This window comes from Drosophila navojoa, chromosome 4 (assembly GCF_054131105.1).
Source record: "Drosophila navojoa isolate 15081-1374.11 chromosome 4, UAZ_NAV_1.0, whole genome shotgun sequence".
Lineage (NCBI taxonomy): Eukaryota > Metazoa > Arthropoda > Insecta > Diptera > Drosophilidae > Drosophila > Drosophila navojoa.
Genome location: NC_142892.1, coordinates 1,677,516 through 1,697,577, shown reverse-complemented (window position 1 = coordinate 1,697,577; position 20,062 = coordinate 1,677,516). Strand labels below are relative to the sequence as shown.

At 39.7% G+C, this 20,062-nt stretch overlaps 5 protein-coding genes and 1 long non-coding RNA gene across 6 annotated transcripts; 5 read left to right on the top strand and 1 right to left on the bottom strand.

The window, feature by feature from the left end:
- Window positions 1-8: 8 nt before the first annotated feature.
- RfC4 (replication factor C subunit RfC4) lies at window positions 9-1,178 on the top strand. Its single transcript, XM_030385594.2, has 2 exons — window positions 9-226; window positions 286-1,178. Exons 1-2 carry the CDS (start codon window positions 62-64, stop codon window positions 1,114-1,116), a joined length of 996 nt encoding a protein of 331 aa, XP_030241454.1. The 5' UTR covers window positions 9-61; the 3' UTR covers window positions 1,117-1,178.
- Window positions 1,179-1,607: 429 nt separating this feature from the next.
- On the bottom strand, window positions 1,608-2,639 carry LOC115563120 (uncharacterized). Its single transcript, XR_003980298.2, has 3 exons — window positions 2,447-2,639; window positions 2,233-2,299; window positions 1,608-2,108 (listed from the first exon to the last, which is right to left on the bottom strand). It is a non-coding gene; the product is annotated as an uncharacterized LOC115563120 (long non-coding RNA).
- Window positions 2,640-2,912: 273 nt separating this feature from the next.
- Ras64B (ras-like protein 2) lies at window positions 2,913-4,910 on the top strand. The gene is made up of 3 exons (XM_018110731.3): window positions 2,913-3,111; window positions 4,251-4,338; window positions 4,408-4,910. The coding sequence occupies exons 1-3, from the start codon at window positions 3,031-3,033 to the stop codon at window positions 4,815-4,817; spliced, it is 579 nt and encodes a 192-aa protein (XP_017966220.1). The 5' UTR covers window positions 2,913-3,030; the 3' UTR covers window positions 4,818-4,910.
- Window positions 4,911-6,525: 1,615 nt separating this feature from the next.
- Window positions 6,526-7,176, top strand: Akh (Adipokinetic hormone). Its single transcript, XM_030385598.2, has 2 exons — window positions 6,526-6,682; window positions 6,749-7,176. The coding sequence occupies exons 1-2, from the start codon at window positions 6,614-6,616 to the stop codon at window positions 6,920-6,922; spliced, it is 243 nt and encodes an 80-aa protein (XP_030241458.1). The 5' UTR covers window positions 6,526-6,613; the 3' UTR covers window positions 6,923-7,176.
- Window positions 7,177-8,298: 1,122 nt separating this feature from the next.
- On the top strand, window positions 8,299-11,905 carry LOC108652593 (proclotting enzyme). The gene is given in 8 exon segments (XM_089259316.1): window positions 8,299-8,572; window positions 8,607-9,463; window positions 9,621-9,782; window positions 9,854-10,193; window positions 10,250-10,543; window positions 10,995-11,209; window positions 11,372-11,443; window positions 11,666-11,905. Coding segments are annotated over 7 exon segments (1,791 nt in total). The 5' UTR covers window positions 8,299-8,572; window positions 8,607-8,911; the 3' UTR covers window positions 11,822-11,905.
- A 3,024-nt stretch (window positions 11,906-14,929) lies between these two features.
- On the top strand, window positions 14,930-18,619 carry LOC115563115 (venom serine protease Bi-VSP). The gene is made up of 6 exons (XM_030385592.2): window positions 14,930-15,287; window positions 16,817-16,986; window positions 17,065-17,314; window positions 17,378-17,777; window positions 17,837-17,912; window positions 18,020-18,619. Exons 1-6 carry the CDS (start codon window positions 15,209-15,211, stop codon window positions 18,545-18,547), a joined length of 1,503 nt encoding a protein of 500 aa, XP_030241452.1. The 5' UTR covers window positions 14,930-15,208; the 3' UTR covers window positions 18,548-18,619.
- Window positions 18,620-20,062: the final 1,443 nt, after the last annotated feature.

The following is a 20,062-nucleotide window of genomic DNA, read 5'->3' as shown; positions in this document are numbered from 1 at the left end:
CGTTTTATATTTGCAATTGCGTTCGGAGCCTAAAATTGTAATTTAATTAAATAAAAGAGAAATGCCAGAGGATACAGGAATTGTGGTTGTGGACAAGCGCAATAATTTGCCTTGGATTGAAAAGTATCGGCCTGTTAAGTTCGATGAAATTGTAGGCAATGAAGACACAGTCGCCCGCCTATCCGTCTTCTCCACTCAGGGCAATTCGCCAAACATAATAATTGCTGTAATGTCTTTGTAAATATAACTAAAGATATGATATAAATAATGCGAAATCTTTTTCAGGGACCACCTGGCGTGGGCAAGACAACAACTATACAGTGCCTGGCGCGCATTTTGCTGGGCGACAGCTACAAGGATGCGGTGCTCGAGTTGAATGCATCGAACGAACGTGGAATCGATGTAGTGCGAAATAAAATCAAGATGTTTGCCCAACAGAAGGTCACGCTGCCCCGCGGCCGGCATAAAATAGTCATCCTGGACGAGGCGGACAGCATGACTGAGGGTGCACAGCAATCGCTGCGGCGCACCATGGAAATCTATAGTAACACAACGCGTTTCGCACTCGCCTGTAATACGAGTGAGAAAATCATTGAGCCAATTCAATCGCGTTGTGCCATGCTGCGGTTCAGTAAACTATCGGATGCCCAGGTGCTAGCCAAGCTAATCGAGGTGTGTCAGTTAGAGCAGCTCAAGTACGATGAGGATGGATTGGAGGCGATTGTGTTTACGGCACAGGGCGATATGCGACAAGCTCTTAATAATTTGCAGTCCACGGCTCAAGGATTCGGTGAAATTACGGGCGCTAATGTTTTTAAAGTTTGTGATGAGCCCCATCCGATGCTGTTGCAGGACATGTTGCAACATTGTGCTAGCAATGATATACACAAGGCGTACAAAATCTTGGCGAAATTGTGGCGCCTTGGCTATGCACCTGAGGATATTATTGGTAATATATTTCGCGTCTGCAAGAGGTTGAATGTGGACGAACAGCTGAAGTTGAACTTCATAAGAGAAATTGGCATTACCCACATGAAGATTGTTGATGGCTGTAATTCGCTGCTGCAGTTGACTAGCCTTTTGGCGCGATTGTGCATGACCGCTGAGTCGCATTAGCATTAAACATTTCCATTTTTTTTTATCAAAATATTTAGTTCTAAACCAACTTGTTGAATAAGTGTAAAAAAAATTAAATTAAATTTCGATTGCACTTTGTGCTCCTTGCAAATAATCGAAAGTCGCTATGCAACATTTATCGATAATGCCTTCGCGTGAAATGTTTCGAATTTATTGTTGCAGTTATTTACTGGGCTGCCGAACATTTGTCGATGATATTTAGTTTTTAAAAATATCAATATAGTATTTTAGATACAGCTCTAAAAATACCGATATATTTTTTACTATTTTTTCCAATAAATTTATAGTCCTAGAAAACCAGAATATTAAGGAAAATCATGTTTTTTAAATGACAAATGACAATGACCGCCTAACTCCAGTATTTGATGCTCAACGATTTCCGCGTTCTTTGGGTCGCAAAATATGTAAATATTTGGCAAAGCGTATTGATTTTATGATTATACCACATAGTAAAACAACCAAAATGAATACTTGAATAAGTTTTTAAGAAATATTTTAAATTTTATTAATTATTTATATTGCATCGTTTTACTCTCCAAGATGGGCAAGAACAACCTTTTGAATTTCCATTCTGCAAAGCAATTTTTTTTTCATGTCCATCGTTTTCATATATGGCAGAAGGCTGTCAAAAAAAGACAAGTCATCGTCGATCTTTTGTGCATTGACTTTTTTTTCTAATAGTTTTAATTTTTCCTTTTCAATTAACAGCAGTTGGGAAGACGTGTTCATATTAATTCTTTTCCTTTTTTCTGTAAAAGCCTCTTTCTCATTGGAGTTACACTGTTCATCCAAGGTTTGAGACAATACTGGGTCTATCGAATCTTCAAACTCCGGAATACTTAACCGTTTATTAGAGCAGCTGGTTTCCAAATTACCACACGATTTCCTAGGCTTCATTTCGTTTTTCAATAACATTACTGACTCAAAATAAGGCCTCGAGGTATATGTATCTGGATCAGGTGAACAATCTCCTGTAATCGTTGAAAACAAACTGTTATTTAAGCATGAATTGCGAGCACTCTGACATGTGTTAAGAGATTACATGTAAATTTCTCGCGCATAATGGCTCAATATTATCACATAAGCCTTACTTACCCTTTAAGGATTCAGTCTTCCTGAGAGGTTGTTCAATTGTTTGGTTTTCTCCAGAGTTAATAGAAACCTAATTATTTAGACAAACAATCTTCTTAGCGAAACAATCTACGTATGTAAATAAAATTCAATTGTGTATTCTGAGAAAGCGCGGGCTTTAAAATTAAACACACGAGCACACAGAAGAGCGACGCCACCTTAAATGAGGCGTACTTACCTTTTTTTGGTTGCACTTTACAAAAACATCGTAGTGCTTGTTTTTCATATGAGATGCCATATTTGTCGTGTTACCACTTGTTTTTATTACTTTAAGGCACAAATTACATTTGGCCGTTCCATTTTTAAAGTCAGAATAATATGTCTTCACCATATTACATTTATTTACGTCTGCGCTTGGTTCACTTATTACAAGACGGACAACGCAAATATATCAAGAATATCGAAAAATTCGATATTTGGACAAAGAAAATACGAAAATATCGATATATTGATATTTTGATATATTTTATGTAACGCTTGTATTAACCCTATTGCCGATTACATATTGTTCTTTACAATAAGTCTGATTTCCTGTATTTTAAATAAACGAAAGATTTTCTGGAAATTGATTGCGATATTTGAAAGAGCAGCAGTGCAAACATCTGCTGTGGCAACGACTAGTCGTAATGAGACCCTGGGCGATATGTTGATTCGTAATGGTATCGGCGATGACGATACATTCGTGTATTTCTAGTTGAATATTTTTCGCGGACGGTATAGCAATAAAATAAAACAGAAAATTAGACGACGCATCGCACAGAAATGCAAATGCAAACGTATAAACTGGTAGTCGTCGGTGGTGGCGGCGTTGGAAAATCTGCCATAACGATACAATTCATACAGGTGAGGGGCAGATGAAAAGATCTGGTGACGTCGTCGTCGTTGTCTATGTTGCTGTATAAGCAAACGCAACAGTGTTGCGCATTGGTGTGAAAACGTGATCTTGACGTCGTTATGACAGTGACTTTTAGCGGTGATATATAGCGTAGCGCACCTCTAAATCCAACAACGCAACAACAGAGGGGCGCGGCGTAACGTAACAAGTGGGCTGGACCCTTGTTTTGGCAAAAGCAACAAGCGACTTACTTTGTTTGGCAATATACATATATATGTATGCTTATATACATATATGTGTGTGTGAGCTACATATTTTTGAGCATAGATCAGCGCATCGAAATCAAGTTGAAATGTATTTTCATAGAAAATTCAATTCGAAATGGAAAATCGGCATGTATTAAGGGCGTTGCCCAGTCGAGCGGCCTAAATGGATACTGCGACTGTGTCTGTGAGGAGCGTACGGAGTTGAGGTCAATCTAACGGGGCGTTCGCCATGGTCACGACCACGGTCTCATTCTTAATTCGTCCGTCGCACCATTCACAAAATGTGGCAATGCGCCTAGCAATATTTATTTTTAGTTATTTGCGTCATCCTCATATGCCCATGCCACAGCCATTCACATATATATATACGATTAGTATATATATGTACCATATGCACACACACACGAACACACATGCATAAACATTTGTTTTTATGTATGCCAAGATTTTCATCAACTGAAGTAGCGCATTAAACTGTGTGTAAACAAATCAAAAAGTGCTTCAAAAGGTTTTATTTACTGCACAGTGGTTAAATTATCATTAAACTTAAAATGTGTATATATAAATGACATTGAATTTTCGACATATTTTTAAAAAAATTAAAATAATAAAAATAATTAAAAATAAAGCAAGAATGACCGAAATTAATATTTAAAAAATATACAAATTATAAACGAAATTCAAATATAAAATTTATATATACAAATATGTATAGTCCGAATCTGCATTATATTTAACTAAATTGCAAGAGAAATAATTTATAAAATACATATGTGACTTATATAATAATATAAATATATAATTTCAATCTAATCTAAAATTCACAATTGTTATCAAAATTATTCACAGTATATTAATACATTTATTCTGTACTATTTCAGAGCTATTTCGTCACAGACTATGATCCAACCATCGAGGACTCCTATACGAAGCAATGTGTGATTGATGATGTGCCCGCCAAATTGGATAGTGAGTGGATAGATATATAAGTAATGTATACATAAGTATATCGTTAATTTATTTGAAATTTTTTAACAGTTCTGGATACAGCTGGCCAGGAGGAATTTAGTGCAATGCGTGAACAGTATATGCGTTCCGGCGAGGGTTTCCTGCTTGTGTTCTCGCTGAATGATCATTCCAGCTTCGATGAAATACCCAAATTTCAACGACAAATCTTGCGTGTCAAGGATCGTGATGAGTTTCCCATGTTGATGGTGGGCAACAAATGCGATTTGGAGCATCAACGTCATGTCTCGCTGGAAGAGGCACAAAATACCAGCAGAAACCTAATGATACCCTATATTGAATGTAGTGCGAAGCTGCGAGTGAATGTGGATCAGGCGTTCCACGAGCTGGTGCGCATTGTGCGCAAATTTCAAATAGCCGAGCGACCCTACATTGAGGAGGGCTTCAAAAAGAAGGGCAAGAAGAAGTGCTGCCTTATGTAAAGTGGGCAGCCAAAACGAATCTCCACGAATCGAGAAGAGAAAGGATACGATGTAACGAGTATAACACCAAAATTTTTATAATTAATTAATAATGCGCGTCGACTGAGCTAAATAGAGAGATTCCGATGTCCCAGTAAACCGAAGTAATCCCAGCTATAGCAGAAACCCAACGAATTGCATTTTGTGAACTGCCTGAACATAAAATGAATTGTCTAAAAGCTCATGCCACGCCCACTCGCCAGTTAAACTAACTAACTAAAACAAAAGCAAAAGGATAAAACGAAAGCAAAGCTAAGCAAAGCAAACTCAATAAGTCCACAGCACATTTACATATAAATACTTACATAAATACTTGCATACCTACATACATACATACATATATATATATATATGAACATTTATAAAACATATACAAACACACACACACATGAAAATATATATAGATATATATATATATTTTTGTAATATTATTTGTTGATCAAATGTGCAACAATTAAGGACAAAAAGTGTTTTTATGATTAGAAAGTTTGATGAGAAATTTTTGTAATTGACGCCAAGTTTTTGAATGTTTGTGTTAATATGTTCGATTAAGCCAAACATTAATGTGTTATTGTAATTTGTATTGTTATTTACTAATAATATATATCTATATATATACATAATATATATGATTCGATTTTTGTTGTTACGCGTAATCAAAGATTGTGTTGTGTTTAATAACAAATTGAGTGCCTCGTTCTCGTTGCATTTAGTCAGAGCATTGATAACAAAAAATACGAAAAGAAAAAAACCAACAAAATAAATACAATTTATATAATTAACAAAACACACACAAGCACAACAAAAATAATAATGAGAAATGAACAATTTTAATTGTTTCTTGTCATAATTTTAGCATTATATAAATATTTATAAAACGAAAGGAATTTGATAAAAACGCACAATACAATAATATTTTGTAAACCTCTATAAAATTCTATTCTTCTTTTTCTTTTTTTTATACAAAGTGTGTAACGTCTTTTATATTACATTTATATGTATGGTATATATACTATATAAATATTCTTTGTTTTACTACTACACTGCTTAATTTAACGATTCTTAATACTATATACCTATTTATATATATTTCATACAAAGTATATATATATATATATACATATGCGCAATTCTAATAAATACATACAAATCACAAATGCTTCCAAAATGTTGCAATTTTATTAATTTAGAAACTAGAAATAGTTGAGCCATGTCTAGCCATAGAGTCGGATGCCTAGGGTTCCACTTAGTCGAAAAGATGAGAAGTTTAAAGTTTTTAAGAGAGTTTGCATGTGGGGAGAGTTGGTCAATGTTGTTATTAATGGAATCAATGGAAAAGCGTATATTGGTTGGTGCAAAGCTCGTACTTCTCCTCGTTCGTCCATACGTCGGTTAGTCCATTCACTATAAGCTATCTAAGCTTTTCCTTCATAGAGTATTATTCCGAGTAATCCTATATCCGGCTGAATATATAGACAACCCAAGTAGCTGCATCAATTGTTATATATTATATATATATCTGTGTATACCTAGCATATATTCACATATGACTTTAATACGAAATTCGTACTTTGATCTCTTTGTATATGAATGACGTCAGAGCTGCGGCGCCGCATCTGTTGTCTGATGCCAGCGCATCCTTAGAAGTGTCCTCAGTTAATTGAACCGTCTGCGGCAACTTGGTCTGCCAGAGAGCTATAAAAGCAGCGCTCAAGTGGTTTCTAGCTCATAGTGGATTACAGCTCCTAGTAACCAAGATGAACTGCAAGACTGAAGTCCTCATTGTCGCTGTGCTCTTCTTCCTGCTGGCCTGTGTGGAATGTCAGGTGAATCCGAGTATATCTCAATTCTGGAAGTATTTCAGTGTAACATATATATTTTGCTCTCCTCAGTTGACATTCTCGCCGGATTGGGGCAAACGTTCGGTGGGTGGTGCTGGTGGTGCCGGTGGCTTCTTTGAGCCACAGCAGGGCAATTGCAAGACCTCCAACGAAATGCTGCTCGAAATCTTTCGATTCGTTCAATCGCAGGCGCAACTCTTTCTCGACTGCAAGCACCGGGAATAAATCGACGAGGATCGCCACCGGACAACACTGAGAAATACAAATTATCTACTCCAATACTCCACTCTATATACATAGTTCATATTCGATGTATGCATGTTGTATGTACGAGTACACGAGGTAGTCGTAGTCGGCATTTAGATTTAGAGCCAATTTTCCGTTTCGTCTCTCTCAATGTAAACCGAAATATTATTTTAATCTAACTGTGCCTAACTAAGAAGCCAAAAACTCAATAAATAAGCGCATCCGAAAATACATATATAGATATTGTATAAATTATTTACATACATATGTATATGTATATCTGTTTGTATGTCTCTCTGTCTCCCTGCCCATTTTGTACTGTCTCTTTCTGCCGAAGAACCACTCCAGATCATTTAAGTTCTCTGTGTGTATGCAGCAGTACTCATTTCCTATTTATATTGAAGTAAAACGATGTTAGCTGCAGAGAGTCTTCTCGTTTGAGAGCTACCTAGGCTGTGAGTGAAGGTCGCTCTATATAAAGGGCAGCAGCTGCAGCATTTTTTCAGTCACCCAAACTCTGTGGGGTCAGCCGGGCAGTACAGTGAAGTCAAGTGAAGTGAAGTGAAATGAAGTGAAGTGACATGAAATGAAGTGAAGTGAAATGAATAAAGTGACTTATAGGAATACCTAAAGGAAATTCTTCGAATTACTTCGAGAAAAGACTTAGAGGAAAATATTAAAAGACTTTGAAGAATGAATGAATGAGAAGAAATGCATCGCAGAAGAAGAAAAGCATCGAAGAAGAAGAAATACATCGAAGAAGAAGAAATGCTTAGAGGAAACTCTTAGCAGAAATGCTTCGACGAACAACTTGGAAGAAATACTTTGAAGAAATAATTGGAGAAAACACTTGGAGGAAAAAAAATGAAAAGCTTTGGTAAATGCTAACGTCCCACTAATTATCAGTCATTCAGTCAATATTTCATATAAATCCAGTTATGTTTAGCTGATATGCTCGCCGCATATGACTATGTATAGTTAGATAGACCTTGATGTGGGGAGTTCAACAGGTGCTTTACCTTTTTCAAGTTCAACTCAACTGTCATCACACATATTTTTTGTAATGCTGTCAAATGTTAATCAAATGATTAGATTTAATTTGAAAATTGCGCCAATTAAACCATCATAAATCGAAATAATTGTACTGCTTTTTTATTTATTTTGATATTCATTTCTATTTTAAGTTCGGAGTCGTCGTAGCGCCCATAGCTCAGTGCATTATTGAAGTTTGTTTAAAGGGGAACGCGTCGCGTTGGAGTCCGGAGCAATGGGAAAACTCTATAAACTATATAGCTGGAGCCCGGAGTTCTGGATATGCCTTGTCTGGCTGTTCGATTTGGTGAACTGTAAGTTGATCCCTTTTATATGTAGAGCTTTAAGCTCTGGCATTTGCGATTTCGATTGCGATCGTGACAAATGCATAAACAAATATGTGACTTAATTTAGTAGCGCCTCGAATATATTCTGCTTGGAAATTTGTGTCATGTAAATAGCAGTTAACACGATCGCTGATAGCGCCCGAGTTAATCGGATGTCAAGCGTCAGTGGCCCAGTTATTTTAATTTTTGCTACCGAAAAGCTAACAAAGCATGGCAAAAGCGGGAAATGTGCGGGGCAGCGGGCAGCGGAGTAGTGGAGTAGTGGAGTAGTGGAGCGTGGGGAGCAGTGACATCAGCTGCATGCAATAACATATTCACATACAAAAATCTCACTATTGCTGCGGGCCCAAAGCTCTGGATGCCACTGAACCGGCCCTGTGTGCTGCGCTTCCGTTCCGTAAAAAGTCAAGCGAAAAGTCCACAAAACATTCGAATTAAATTAAATTTGATATAATTTGTTGCAATGCAATTTAAATGGACTCAGTTGTTGGCCTGAAAAATTGAGTTTTTGGCCAGCTCTGGAGCAGTTGGCGCCTAACACTTGGGGCAGCTGCACGCATCGGATCGGATTGCATCAAATACTTGGAGCATGTTGCTGGACGAGTTCTGTGTAAAGGTCTATTTCTGGCCATTTCTCTCGTATTTGGCCAGCATCAAGGGCTTGTGTCCGGCGTATCCCACAGGTTATTTTACGGTCTATCCGTTGCCCGTGCCGCCAGCTCAAGTGCCATTAATGCCCACATCCACGTCCAATGCAGTGTACCCAACGTTTCAACCGACGCCGCCTTTGCAGCCAATCACCACGACCACAACGACTGCCGGCACCACGACCACCACCACCACCACCACCACCACCTCCAGCACAGCGAGCAGCACCACAACAACCACAGCGGGCGTGATCACAACAACCGCAGCCGATACTACATTGCCCGCACCGACGTGTCCTTCGTCGCCTTTCGTTTGCCTTCCCGGCGGACTGCCTCCGCTGCCCAATTGCCCCTGCATCGATCCACGACAGCAGCAGCAGCAGCAGCAGGCTTCCAGTATGCCCATGGGTTCGGATATCATGGTCTTTATGCCGCTCAATCCGAGTCGACATCGTCGGCGTCGTCGCAGCAGATTCCACTAGTTACAAAATCGAGTTCCCATAGCCCCCCCTACCCTCACCTAGTTGTAGTTGATTGCGCAATAAAAACAAACCAAATTGAATATCCAAATCGATCGTTGCACTTGCACCCAACCCAAATCCAAAACTGTACCATGAGCTCCATCTGTAACTCATTCTAGCCCAGCCCCAGCTCCCAGAGAGCTGCAATGATGCACGCGCTCGCCCCGGCAGCTGCGTCCCTCTGACGAGCTGCTCGCATCTCGTCCAGGAGTATCAGACGGGCACAGCGGATCAGGAATTTCACACGTTTCTCGGACAGTCCATTTGTGGCTTTGATGGCGCCAGCTTCTTGGTAAATCCCCCCCCTCCTCCCCAGTTTCCTGCTCCTTGACGTTTGCTAAAGAGTTGAGGCTGTTTTTCCAGGTTTGTTGTGCCACGATGCGTGAGCCTACGGCCAGCCGTCATCCCAAGCAAATTGCGCCAGCTGTCGGCTTCTCGTTCTCCTCGCTGAGTGGACCGACCACGCCTCCACCTCCGCCCATTACTGTCTTTCAGCCCACGCCGCCAATAAATCAACCTGGAATTGTGCTGCGTCCTACTCCAGCTGCGCCAGTTCAACCAGCTCCTGCTCCTGGTCCTGTACCATTACCTGTCTTCCCCTCACAGCCAGGTGGCGGCGCCAGCAGCTCCATCAGCTCCAGCGGCTGTGGCATAGGTGGCGCCACCACAAATCGAGTCGTTGGCGGCTTGCCCGTTCGCAAAGGTGAGCATCTATCCCAGAAGCTCATTCACTCTTACCCAAGCCTCCTCTTCCACCAGGTGCCTATCCTTGGATGGCTGCTCTGGGCTACTTTAAGGATGGCAATCGCAATAGCTTGGAATTTCTTTGCGCCGGCAGCTTGATCAGTTCGCAGTTTGTTGTGACCTCGGCGCATTGCATTAACTCCATGCTGGCGCTGGTTCGCCTGGGCGCTCGCGATCTCTCCAATCCCAGCGAGGCGGGTGTGATGGATTATCGCATCCGACGCACTGTTGTGCATCCGCAATTCGATTTGTCTGCCATTGCGAATGATATTGCCCTGATTGAGCTGAATGGCGAGGCGCCATCTAGTGGTGAGTAGCGGCGAAATTGTGAAATTTTATACGCTCTTGGAAATCCTTTGTCAAACTCTTATAATATTATATTTTCATTGGTTTTGTAAACTCTAATATTTAATTTATGTAGGCTATTAATCTCTTATACTATATTTTCATAGTTCAGCCAATAGTTTATACTCTATTTATATTTAAATTATTTTTCAAAATCTTATATTACTTTTACATAATTGAGTTTAGCTAAGGTCTTGCTTCTGTTTCATTTTACTTTGTTCGATTCTATTTGGAAGTGTATGGCGCCATCTAGCGTAGAGTAGTTTCGCTTGTCACTACGGATAAGAGTCCATAGGGTTTTATCTCCCTGTTAACTCAGCTTTTATTTTAGGAGAATTTTATTCATTCCTTATACTATATATATTCATGTATATCCCTTGTATTCCTATTAATTATATCTTTGGATTTTCCCCAGCTGACATTCGACCCATTTGCCTGCCAGAGTCGAGCCGGTTTCAGCTTGAGGATCAGTTCGTGGGCATGAATCCCTTCGTGGCCGGCTATGGGGCCACGCAGCATCAGGGCGCCACCTCCAATGTGCTGCGGGATGCCCAGGTGCCGATCGTCTCACGGCAGAGCTGCCAGCAGAGCTACAAATCTGTCTTTCAATTTGTTCAATTCAGCGACAAGGTAAACCACATTGAAAGGGCATGGGAAGGAAGGTGTGAGAGGTGGATGGGAGATGTCTTCTACAGTAATCCAATCTGCATATGCGATACTATAATAATTTATACTATACTTATCTCATATCATCTGATTACGATTCCGATCTGTTTTCTCCCTCTCTTGCAGCTAATTTGCGCTGGCAGCTCCACAGTCGACGCCTGTCAGGGGGATTCCGGCGGACCATTAATGCTGCCGCAGGTCAGTTACACTGTCCGTCAGGCTGACTCAGCAATGAACCAGTTTATTTAATTACATTTTTATTTTGGTCTTGATTGAGCCACCAAATCAGCCACAAATCCCCCAAGGTGATTGAGTTTCTTGCCATCTCACCAAGGGGGGGAGCTCACACGACAAACAATCATTTCTTTTCATATGTTTCTTAACTTTATGATCATGCCATGTATTTATTTATCATCTTAGCTGGACGGCAGCATCTATCGCTACTATCTGCTGGGCATTGTTTCCTTTGGCTACGAGTGCGCCAAGCCCGGTTTTCCCGGCGTCTACACCAGAACCAGCAGCTACATGAGTTGGATACAGCAGACACTGGCTGGCGCTTCGAGGGGCAGGAGGTGACGATGCGTCGACGCTACGCTTAATATTTGATTATCAACACTTTTAGTAAATGAAAGATGTAATACACAATGTATGAAAATAAATATCAATTCATCTGATAAAGTGAAATATAATATGAAATCACCTGTTAGACAATCATATACAGCTGCTTTATTAGTATTATATTAATATTCTCTAAGTCTATCCTTTAGGGCGATCTAACATTCTGTATTCACTGCAAAGGTCTTACTTCTTTTATTGATTGTATAATTAGCTGGGCTTATATAAGCAGTTCTTGAACTATAGTTCTGGCAATATTTTTGACTACATATGCTTATCTATGTCTAATGTATAGGCAGGTAAATCTCACCTAAATAAATAGAAATTGATATTTGATGACGGAATAGTAGAGAGATAAGCCTTGATGACTCTGTCTGCTGGCCAGCGTTCAAACGTTCTCTTATCTTCAGCGGCGGCTGTTGGTGCAATGGTCAAGCACATGTTATACATATATCACTATCATAATTCAACATCATACCTACCTATAGCACATCTGCAAAGAGTTATATGTGCATATATTTGGTAATTCAAAATATTCCCTATGGAATTTATAATTTTCCCTATGACTATGCCTATGATGTATATAGAAAATCTTTGCCCTGTAATCAGTTCCAAAAAAAACACTCAAAAAAGTCCCTAGTATAAATAAAACAGATTTGTTTTTCATATTTTCCTTTTAGTATTAACACTATACCTATGTACATTTGTGAACATGCAAGCATTACAAATGGGGCATTTCCAGAATAAAATAGGCATTGTGTAGAGGGTGAGCTTGATTTGTGAGTTTATAAATATAACGACATGTCGCGTGTCATACTCCATCTCTGTCTCTCTACTAGCCCAGGTGGAGTCGCAACATAAATCAAACCCAGTCAAGTTTTTAAAAAATCTTGGCCAATTATCGAGTCGATTTTTCTTTTTCATGTCACATAAACTATGTGCCAGCCGGAACTGGCCAGCAGGAGGTACATATCGAAATACTCTGAATTTCCCACATTCTCTTCTCATTCAACTTCAGCTCCGAATTACTCATCGACATTGAGCCTATATATAATATGATGTTCTATGATATGCGTTCGCATTCTATGCATAGCAATTGGCTCTTAGCTGCTCGGCATTCCGAGCAGATTCCAGTCCAACGCACGCAAATACACTGCGAGAAACAGACGAGCTTACGATCTTTATAATAAATTACTATTAGTCTCTTTGGTTTCTCTTTCAGTGTTGTGTTTATTCAATTTTATTGCTTAAATATTCTTTGAAATATTGAAGGCTAAATATGAATCATATCTGTTGACGGAAGGAATATTATAAAATGATCTACATATTTTAAACATGTTTACTTTTGAATTTAGATTAGAAAATAAACTTCTTTATCTTATCCCTTAACAGTTGACCTCTCTGGAATTTAAAATTTCTCTCTGTGCAGTGACTATGTCATCGATTAGATGCAATGCCAGTCGCAAACTAAATCGTAATCTCTCTCTCTTAATCAGTCTGTGATTTACACAACGAATGCATACAAACAAACCTCAGCTCTTATCGTCAATCGTCGATCGTCGATCGTCGATCTTGGATCGTATGAGATGGTAACTAGTTGGCAGAGACGCAGGTCTACTGATTAACCAATCGATTTTTATTTAATTTATGCCACATGAGCTGACAGTTGACAATTAGTCTGTCAGCTAACAGCTTCATTAGGCGGCATAGGCTAAATCCGTTTAAATTATTTAAGCAATTGTCATTAATGCAGTGCTACAAGCTCTGGTCAAGCACTGATCAAGCATTTAATGTGCTAAATAAACCTCGCTTTGACTCACTTTCGATTCCTAAAACTCGACAATGACAAACAACAGACGCCAAATGGACGCCTCGTTGACAGCATTCTCTTTCTTCTCTGCTTCTCTCGCTCTCCTTCTCCCTCTCCCTCTCCCTCTCTCTCTGTCAGTTCACACGTCCATCACATAGTTTTAGCATACATATGTCTATAAATCATATGCATTTTTGAATACCCTAAAAGAGATACTCATATATAGATACCAACTGACATCTAGCTAAAATGGGATATACATCTTAAATTTCTATAGTTTATAGCGAATTCAAAATTTAAAAACTTGACGATTGCTGCTTTCCATATGTGAAAAATAAATAGAAAATTTGTCATTTTGCCACGCCTCTTTTACAAATGAATATTAGCTGGTTATACTACTACTACTATCTTAGCTTGACCTCTCTAATAGCCTTATACAGACAAACGGATATTCAAATATACTCTGTGTACTTAATAGTTTCATTACATAGTTATATTCTCATCGCTTCAACAATATTGCTAACTATTCGCATATCATATTTGGATCCGCATTATTTGTGTTGTTATTATTGAAGCCCTTTTATGGGAATATTTTGACTCTAGAAACATATTTACACAGTTTAGTGTTAGGGTTTATGATACATCATCATACATCAATCTTAACTTGTAGTTTGCTAAAAGCGATATTAATCGATAGCATAGTTAAATTGAAGTAAATAAATATCGATTTTAGATAAAATATTTAGTATACTTAGCTTATATTCATTCCCAAAGCTCTATTACTTGTTCACATATTAATTACATTGATTACCCTGGCTCCGTAATAGCTGTTAGGCCTCCGTTATTATATGTACATATATTCTACACTATATAGGGTATGTTCTTTTGTTTACATTGAGAGTAAGCGCCATTTGGCACTAGATATAATGGAAATTTTACATATATATATGCAGGCAATTAGAACATATCCGATATAATTGCAGGGGGTATATGATATTATAGTTAGATTCAATGCAGTTCAGTTCGGTAAATTTATGCCATTTATAATTTGCATTCTAGCCAAGGGATTTGTCATCTAGCTTGCTATATTGGGAAAAATTGCATAAAATTACAGTTGAATTTTGTGATTTTTTGTTTGTTGTAGCTGCGATTTTTAATTGATATACTAAATAGTTGATGAGATTAGCGCTCTCGATGCTCTGCCATTGAGAACAGAACTGAGAGCTCGCTGGCTGCATATATAAAAACCCGACTCGGCTATCGAACGCCGAATCGTTGTCGCTGATCGGGCACGCAAACACGTTGTCCAAATCAAAATTCGAGTCGGGGGGGGAAAAAAAATAAAACAGTGCCAGTAATAATATCTCTAAAGAAGCTTGACAGCCGGTCAGTAAGACGCGCTCAGTCTGATAACGTTCGTCGAGTCGTGCACGTCGCGAGTGCGCAACGCGAAATTGGATACGGAATTTCTATAAGCATATATATTTATATATGTATATATATCATATCTAATTATCAATCTATATAACTGCGATAAAATGAAGCTAGTGCTGTGTATTGTGTTAATGCTTGGCTGCCTGGTCACGCCCACGCCCGCCCAGTTCAATCGACGACAAGGTACAAGCGCGCAAACATACATATTCTTACACATCTAGCCTTAGAGAAACTTCTAATACTAGCTAAACAAAAACAAAGTAAACAAGCTGGGATTACGAGACGAAACCCGTTCCATTAACTGCGACACATCCATAACATACTTAATATATCTGCATATTCACATTAAAATATTGATGAGAATTAATTATAGTTTTTAGTGGGGATTTTTTTTTTTTTTTTTTGACAAAGTTCGTTGTCTAAGTCTTTTGGTTTAAGTGCTTTGATTTGTGTGCGCAAAATTTGCTTTCGATTGAAACTGGTTCGATATTGAGTTGGCTCTGTCTATTTTTATGTAAAAATCTATATTTTTAACAATACATATTACGCTTCATTTAGCACTATTTAGAGTCGCACGCAAATTTGTTATGTCAAGTTTGTCGCTCAAGTCTTTTCAAGTCTGTGCACAAAAATACAATGTTTATTTGAGTGGAAACTCTTTAAGTTTGACTTGCTATATATTTGTTTATGAAGAATTCAATTTTACAATCGAACATGCATGTTTTGTCAAGTTCGTTGCCTAAGTCTTTTGTTTTCGCTGCTATGTTTTGGAGCTATATAAATTGTTTTTAATTGAAACTTGTTCGAAATTGGCTCTACAGGTATATATATGTATATGTATATATATATATATTAAAATGTATATTAAACAGTTGTGTTTTTTGTTTATTTTTTTGGTGTACGCTTCAGGTTCAGTCCGTAAAACCAGTCAGTGTCACTGTCATTGCAAGCTAGCGCCAAGGTCAGCGGAGCGCCGCTGTATGCCAGTCGCCGTTTCCTTACAGCTTTTATTATTATTTATTTTGAAATTTTTGGCAATTATGCAGATGTGCTTAGGCATTGCGATCACGTTTTACCGGATAGTTCATTTCAGCAAAGAGAGAGTTCAAAGTGTTTTAAGTATTTCAAACACATCTCTGGGATGTAGATTAAAATTAATTGGGTGATTCCATTAGTATGTCACGAGCCCCATGGTATATATATATAAATGTATATATCTATATATCTATATATAAGTTTATTTATATATAGATAGTTGATCAATATCATCAATCATCGTTTGATCAGTAAAATAGTAAAACCTATTCTTATCATATGGGTATAGCTAACTGTTTCTATGCAAGCTAATCTCAGCTATAATTTAATTTCGTAACCGGCTTCGTTCTTTATAGCACTTAACTGTCATAACTCAAAAATTGAACTTTTTCAAACAAGTTTTTCTATATTCGATTGCTTCAAGTATTTTGATGATGCATCTCGTATAAATGCGTAATACTATAGGTCTGTGAAACCTCAATTGACTAAGTATTTGTAGTATAGTATTTCTTAAAGAATTCCCATTTGCTAATTTCATTCCGTTTCTCTTCTAAAACTTTCCATATAAGTTCTTTAATCGCTTTCTCTCATCTTGTTTTACTTTCACTAATGTAACGTTCAGCTTTGTAAGCTTACTAATCTGTGTCTAAACTCTCGCTTTTTGGTTCCATTTTTAGTTCGCCAGAATTGCATAACGCCCGAGAACTATTATGGTAGCTGTGTGGCGCTTAGCTATTGCCCTCAGGTGGCGAATATCTTCCAGCAGACCGATAGACGTACCGCCCAGAATTACATTTTGCAGCTGCAGCGCAGCTGCGGCACACGCAGCGTCAACCGCGATCCATTGGTAGAGTTTCTTTCTTTCTTTCGTTTTCCACCTATTCTATATGCTTAAGCGACTAATTGCGATTTGCTCTCGATGTAGGTGTGCTGCACTCGACCGATTACTAATCCGGTCACAGATCGACCGAATCCTTTCCTTACCACAGATGGTGGCTTTATACCGCCCCAGACGACTAATAATCCGTTCCTGTTCCCCAACACCCCGCCAACGCGCCGCACGACGACGACGACGACCACAACCACAACGGTTGCCCCAGTTACATCGGACTCACTTATAATGCCTCGCGGTCCGTCCTGTCGGTTTCCACCTGGCACGGTGGGCGAGTGTGTTGGTAAGTACAGAGTGTAGCTGTATCAAAATGATCTGCTTCTATAAGCCGTTAACTTCTTTGTAGATATCAGAAGCTGTGAGCCCGTCTTCAACGAACTTCGGGCTAGGCAAACAGATCCCGACTATGCCAAGCAACTGCAGGCCTCGAATCTGGTGTGCGGTCGCGTTGGCTCCCACGTCTGTTGCCCCACCGGCCAGGCGGTGACCACCCCAACCCCCGTCCCTCTAATCAATCTCAATGAGGTGCCACGCCGTCTGCCCACCGTGGCGGAGGGCTGCGGCGCAACACCCAGGGCGGCGGCCTTCAAGAAGGTCGTCGGTGGAGAGCCGGCCAAGCAGGGCTCTTGGCCTTGGATCGCTCTACTGGGCTACGACGTTATCGCTGGCTCACCGTTCAAGTGCGGCGGCACTTTGATCACGGCCAGACATGTGATCACAGCAGCCCATTGCATTCGGGAGGATTTGTGAGTAGATGTCGCATTATTGCGAACTATATTTCAAATGGAATATCCTTTCTGTTTAGGACATTCGTGCGTCTGGGCGAACATGATTTGACAACGGATACCGAAGCACGTCATGTGGACATCAAGATTGCTAAGGTATATATTTAGAGAGTTGCTATGGATAGATTTGTTTACCTTTCGAATTTTCTGTATATAGATAAAGTCTTCTCTAATATTTTCCTTTCACTCATTTCTATTGACAGAAAGTGAGCTATCCGCAGTATGTGAAGCGCATTGGACGCGGCGATATCGCAATGCTCTACTTGGAGCGAAACGTGCAGTTTACGGACACGATAGTGCCCATCTGCATGCCCAGCAGTCCAGCTCTGCGCTCCAAGTCCTACGTGTCAACCAATCCCTTTGTCGTCGGCTGGGGCAAGACCCAGGAGGGTGGCCAGTCCTCTGAGGTGCTCATGCAGCTGATGATACCCGTGCTGGAAAATGAGGAGTGCCGTAGGAGGTATGCGAGCGTCAATCGATATCTGGCACCGGAACAATTTGATGAGGCGGTGCTCTGTGCGGGCGTCTTGGCTGGCGGCAAGGATACATGCCAAGGTGATTCCGGTGGACCACTGATGACCTCCGAGGTGGTCGACGGACAGATGCGCTTCTATTTGATTGGCGTGGTCTCGTACGGCGTGGGCTGTGCACGGCCCGAGATACCCGGCGTCTATTCGAGCACACAGTACTTCATGGATTGGATAATCGAGCAGTTGAAGGATACGCCCTAAGAGAGATTTTAGCTAACTGAATTACATGTATAATAATAATACTAATAATAATAATAATAATAATAATACAAATTATAGTAATGAGAATAACTAATGATGGAAACTCTGGTCTGTTGACATTGGGCTTTGTTCTCATGACCGAATCCTGAACGTGCCTCAGAGCCAAAGACTTATGCAAATAGCCTCATCAATCATGCGTCTAATGAACGTCTTGGTCAGGCAGGGGCCGTGATCTAAGTCCTTTTCTTCTGCATATTCTGTGGTGGTTGGTACATGTGTTAAAAGGGTTGCGCAGGGTTTACCGACCTATGTATATCGACCTAGACATGAACTGCATTCTAATTGTGAGTCGGCTGGATTTGAATACATTTGAAAGTCTACACAGATCTTCAGCACATTTGGCGCCATCTCAGAGATGCCAACAATGGAAAACCCCAAAATTCAAAATCCAAAACCACCTTTTGGCACGCTTCAAGTAACCCTCACCCTCACAGCGCGCACTGCTCTCTAATCAGATCAGATGCCAGCACCAAGACGAAGGCTGTTCCCCCGCGCATTTGTGGCCACATGTCCGTTTGTTAAGGAGTTATCCTTTTGTCTATTTCATTGTCTTGTGACTCAAATCGCAGCTGCTCTGCTCTGCTCCTTTCTGCTTTCCCATTTCCACTTTCCACTTTCTTTACTTCACGCTCTGTTGAGTCAACAGCACTCGCGTTGCATTCGCAATTAAGCCAGCATCACAACATGCATTGATCTTCGCTCTTAGCCAAGATCATTTATCAATAAATTTGCATATGAAAATTTGCATGCGCAAGCCGATTTGCGAATACCCCGTAGCACAAGGGTGTTAATTTCATCATCATTAGCTCTGATATCTTTATTGACAGCTCGTTGCGAAAAACGGGCAGGGGCAGGGCTGGGATTAGGGCGCTGAGGGTTTGCCTTTGCCAAAACACAAAACACAAGAAACGAAAAAAAAAAGACATCAACAGTCAAGAGGTGTACAAAAGGATAAAACCCACAATTCGCAAATATAAACACAATTTGCCAGGCCACAGTTCCCATTGATTTCGTCGCTCGGGGGTAATTCTCACACGATCCATTTCAGCTGAGCTGATCAATTGCCCAAATCGCCTGATAGCCCTTTCAGCGCAGTCTCTTTGAAATGTGGGCGCTTTAAATGCGATTTTGATATGATCTCCAAGTAACATATATAAAAGGGTATATATTAGACCCTAAATAAGGGATATATTGGCCTTTATGCCAAGTGGCAAGGGAAGTGATTTTTGTACTAAAAATATTTTATTTTTATGTCAATCGAAAACCTGCAAAGTATGCAAAGGAATATAATAGACAAAATTTTTAGTGAAGCTCAGTACCGGGTGTCTTCCAGTCGGTTGTGCGCGACTTAAGCTTTCTCGTCTATGTTTATTACAGAATAGTTTAGATCACAGGATATACAAGCTAGTTATTGACTTAATTATGAGGACTTAGGTCTAACAAGTTTAATTTAAT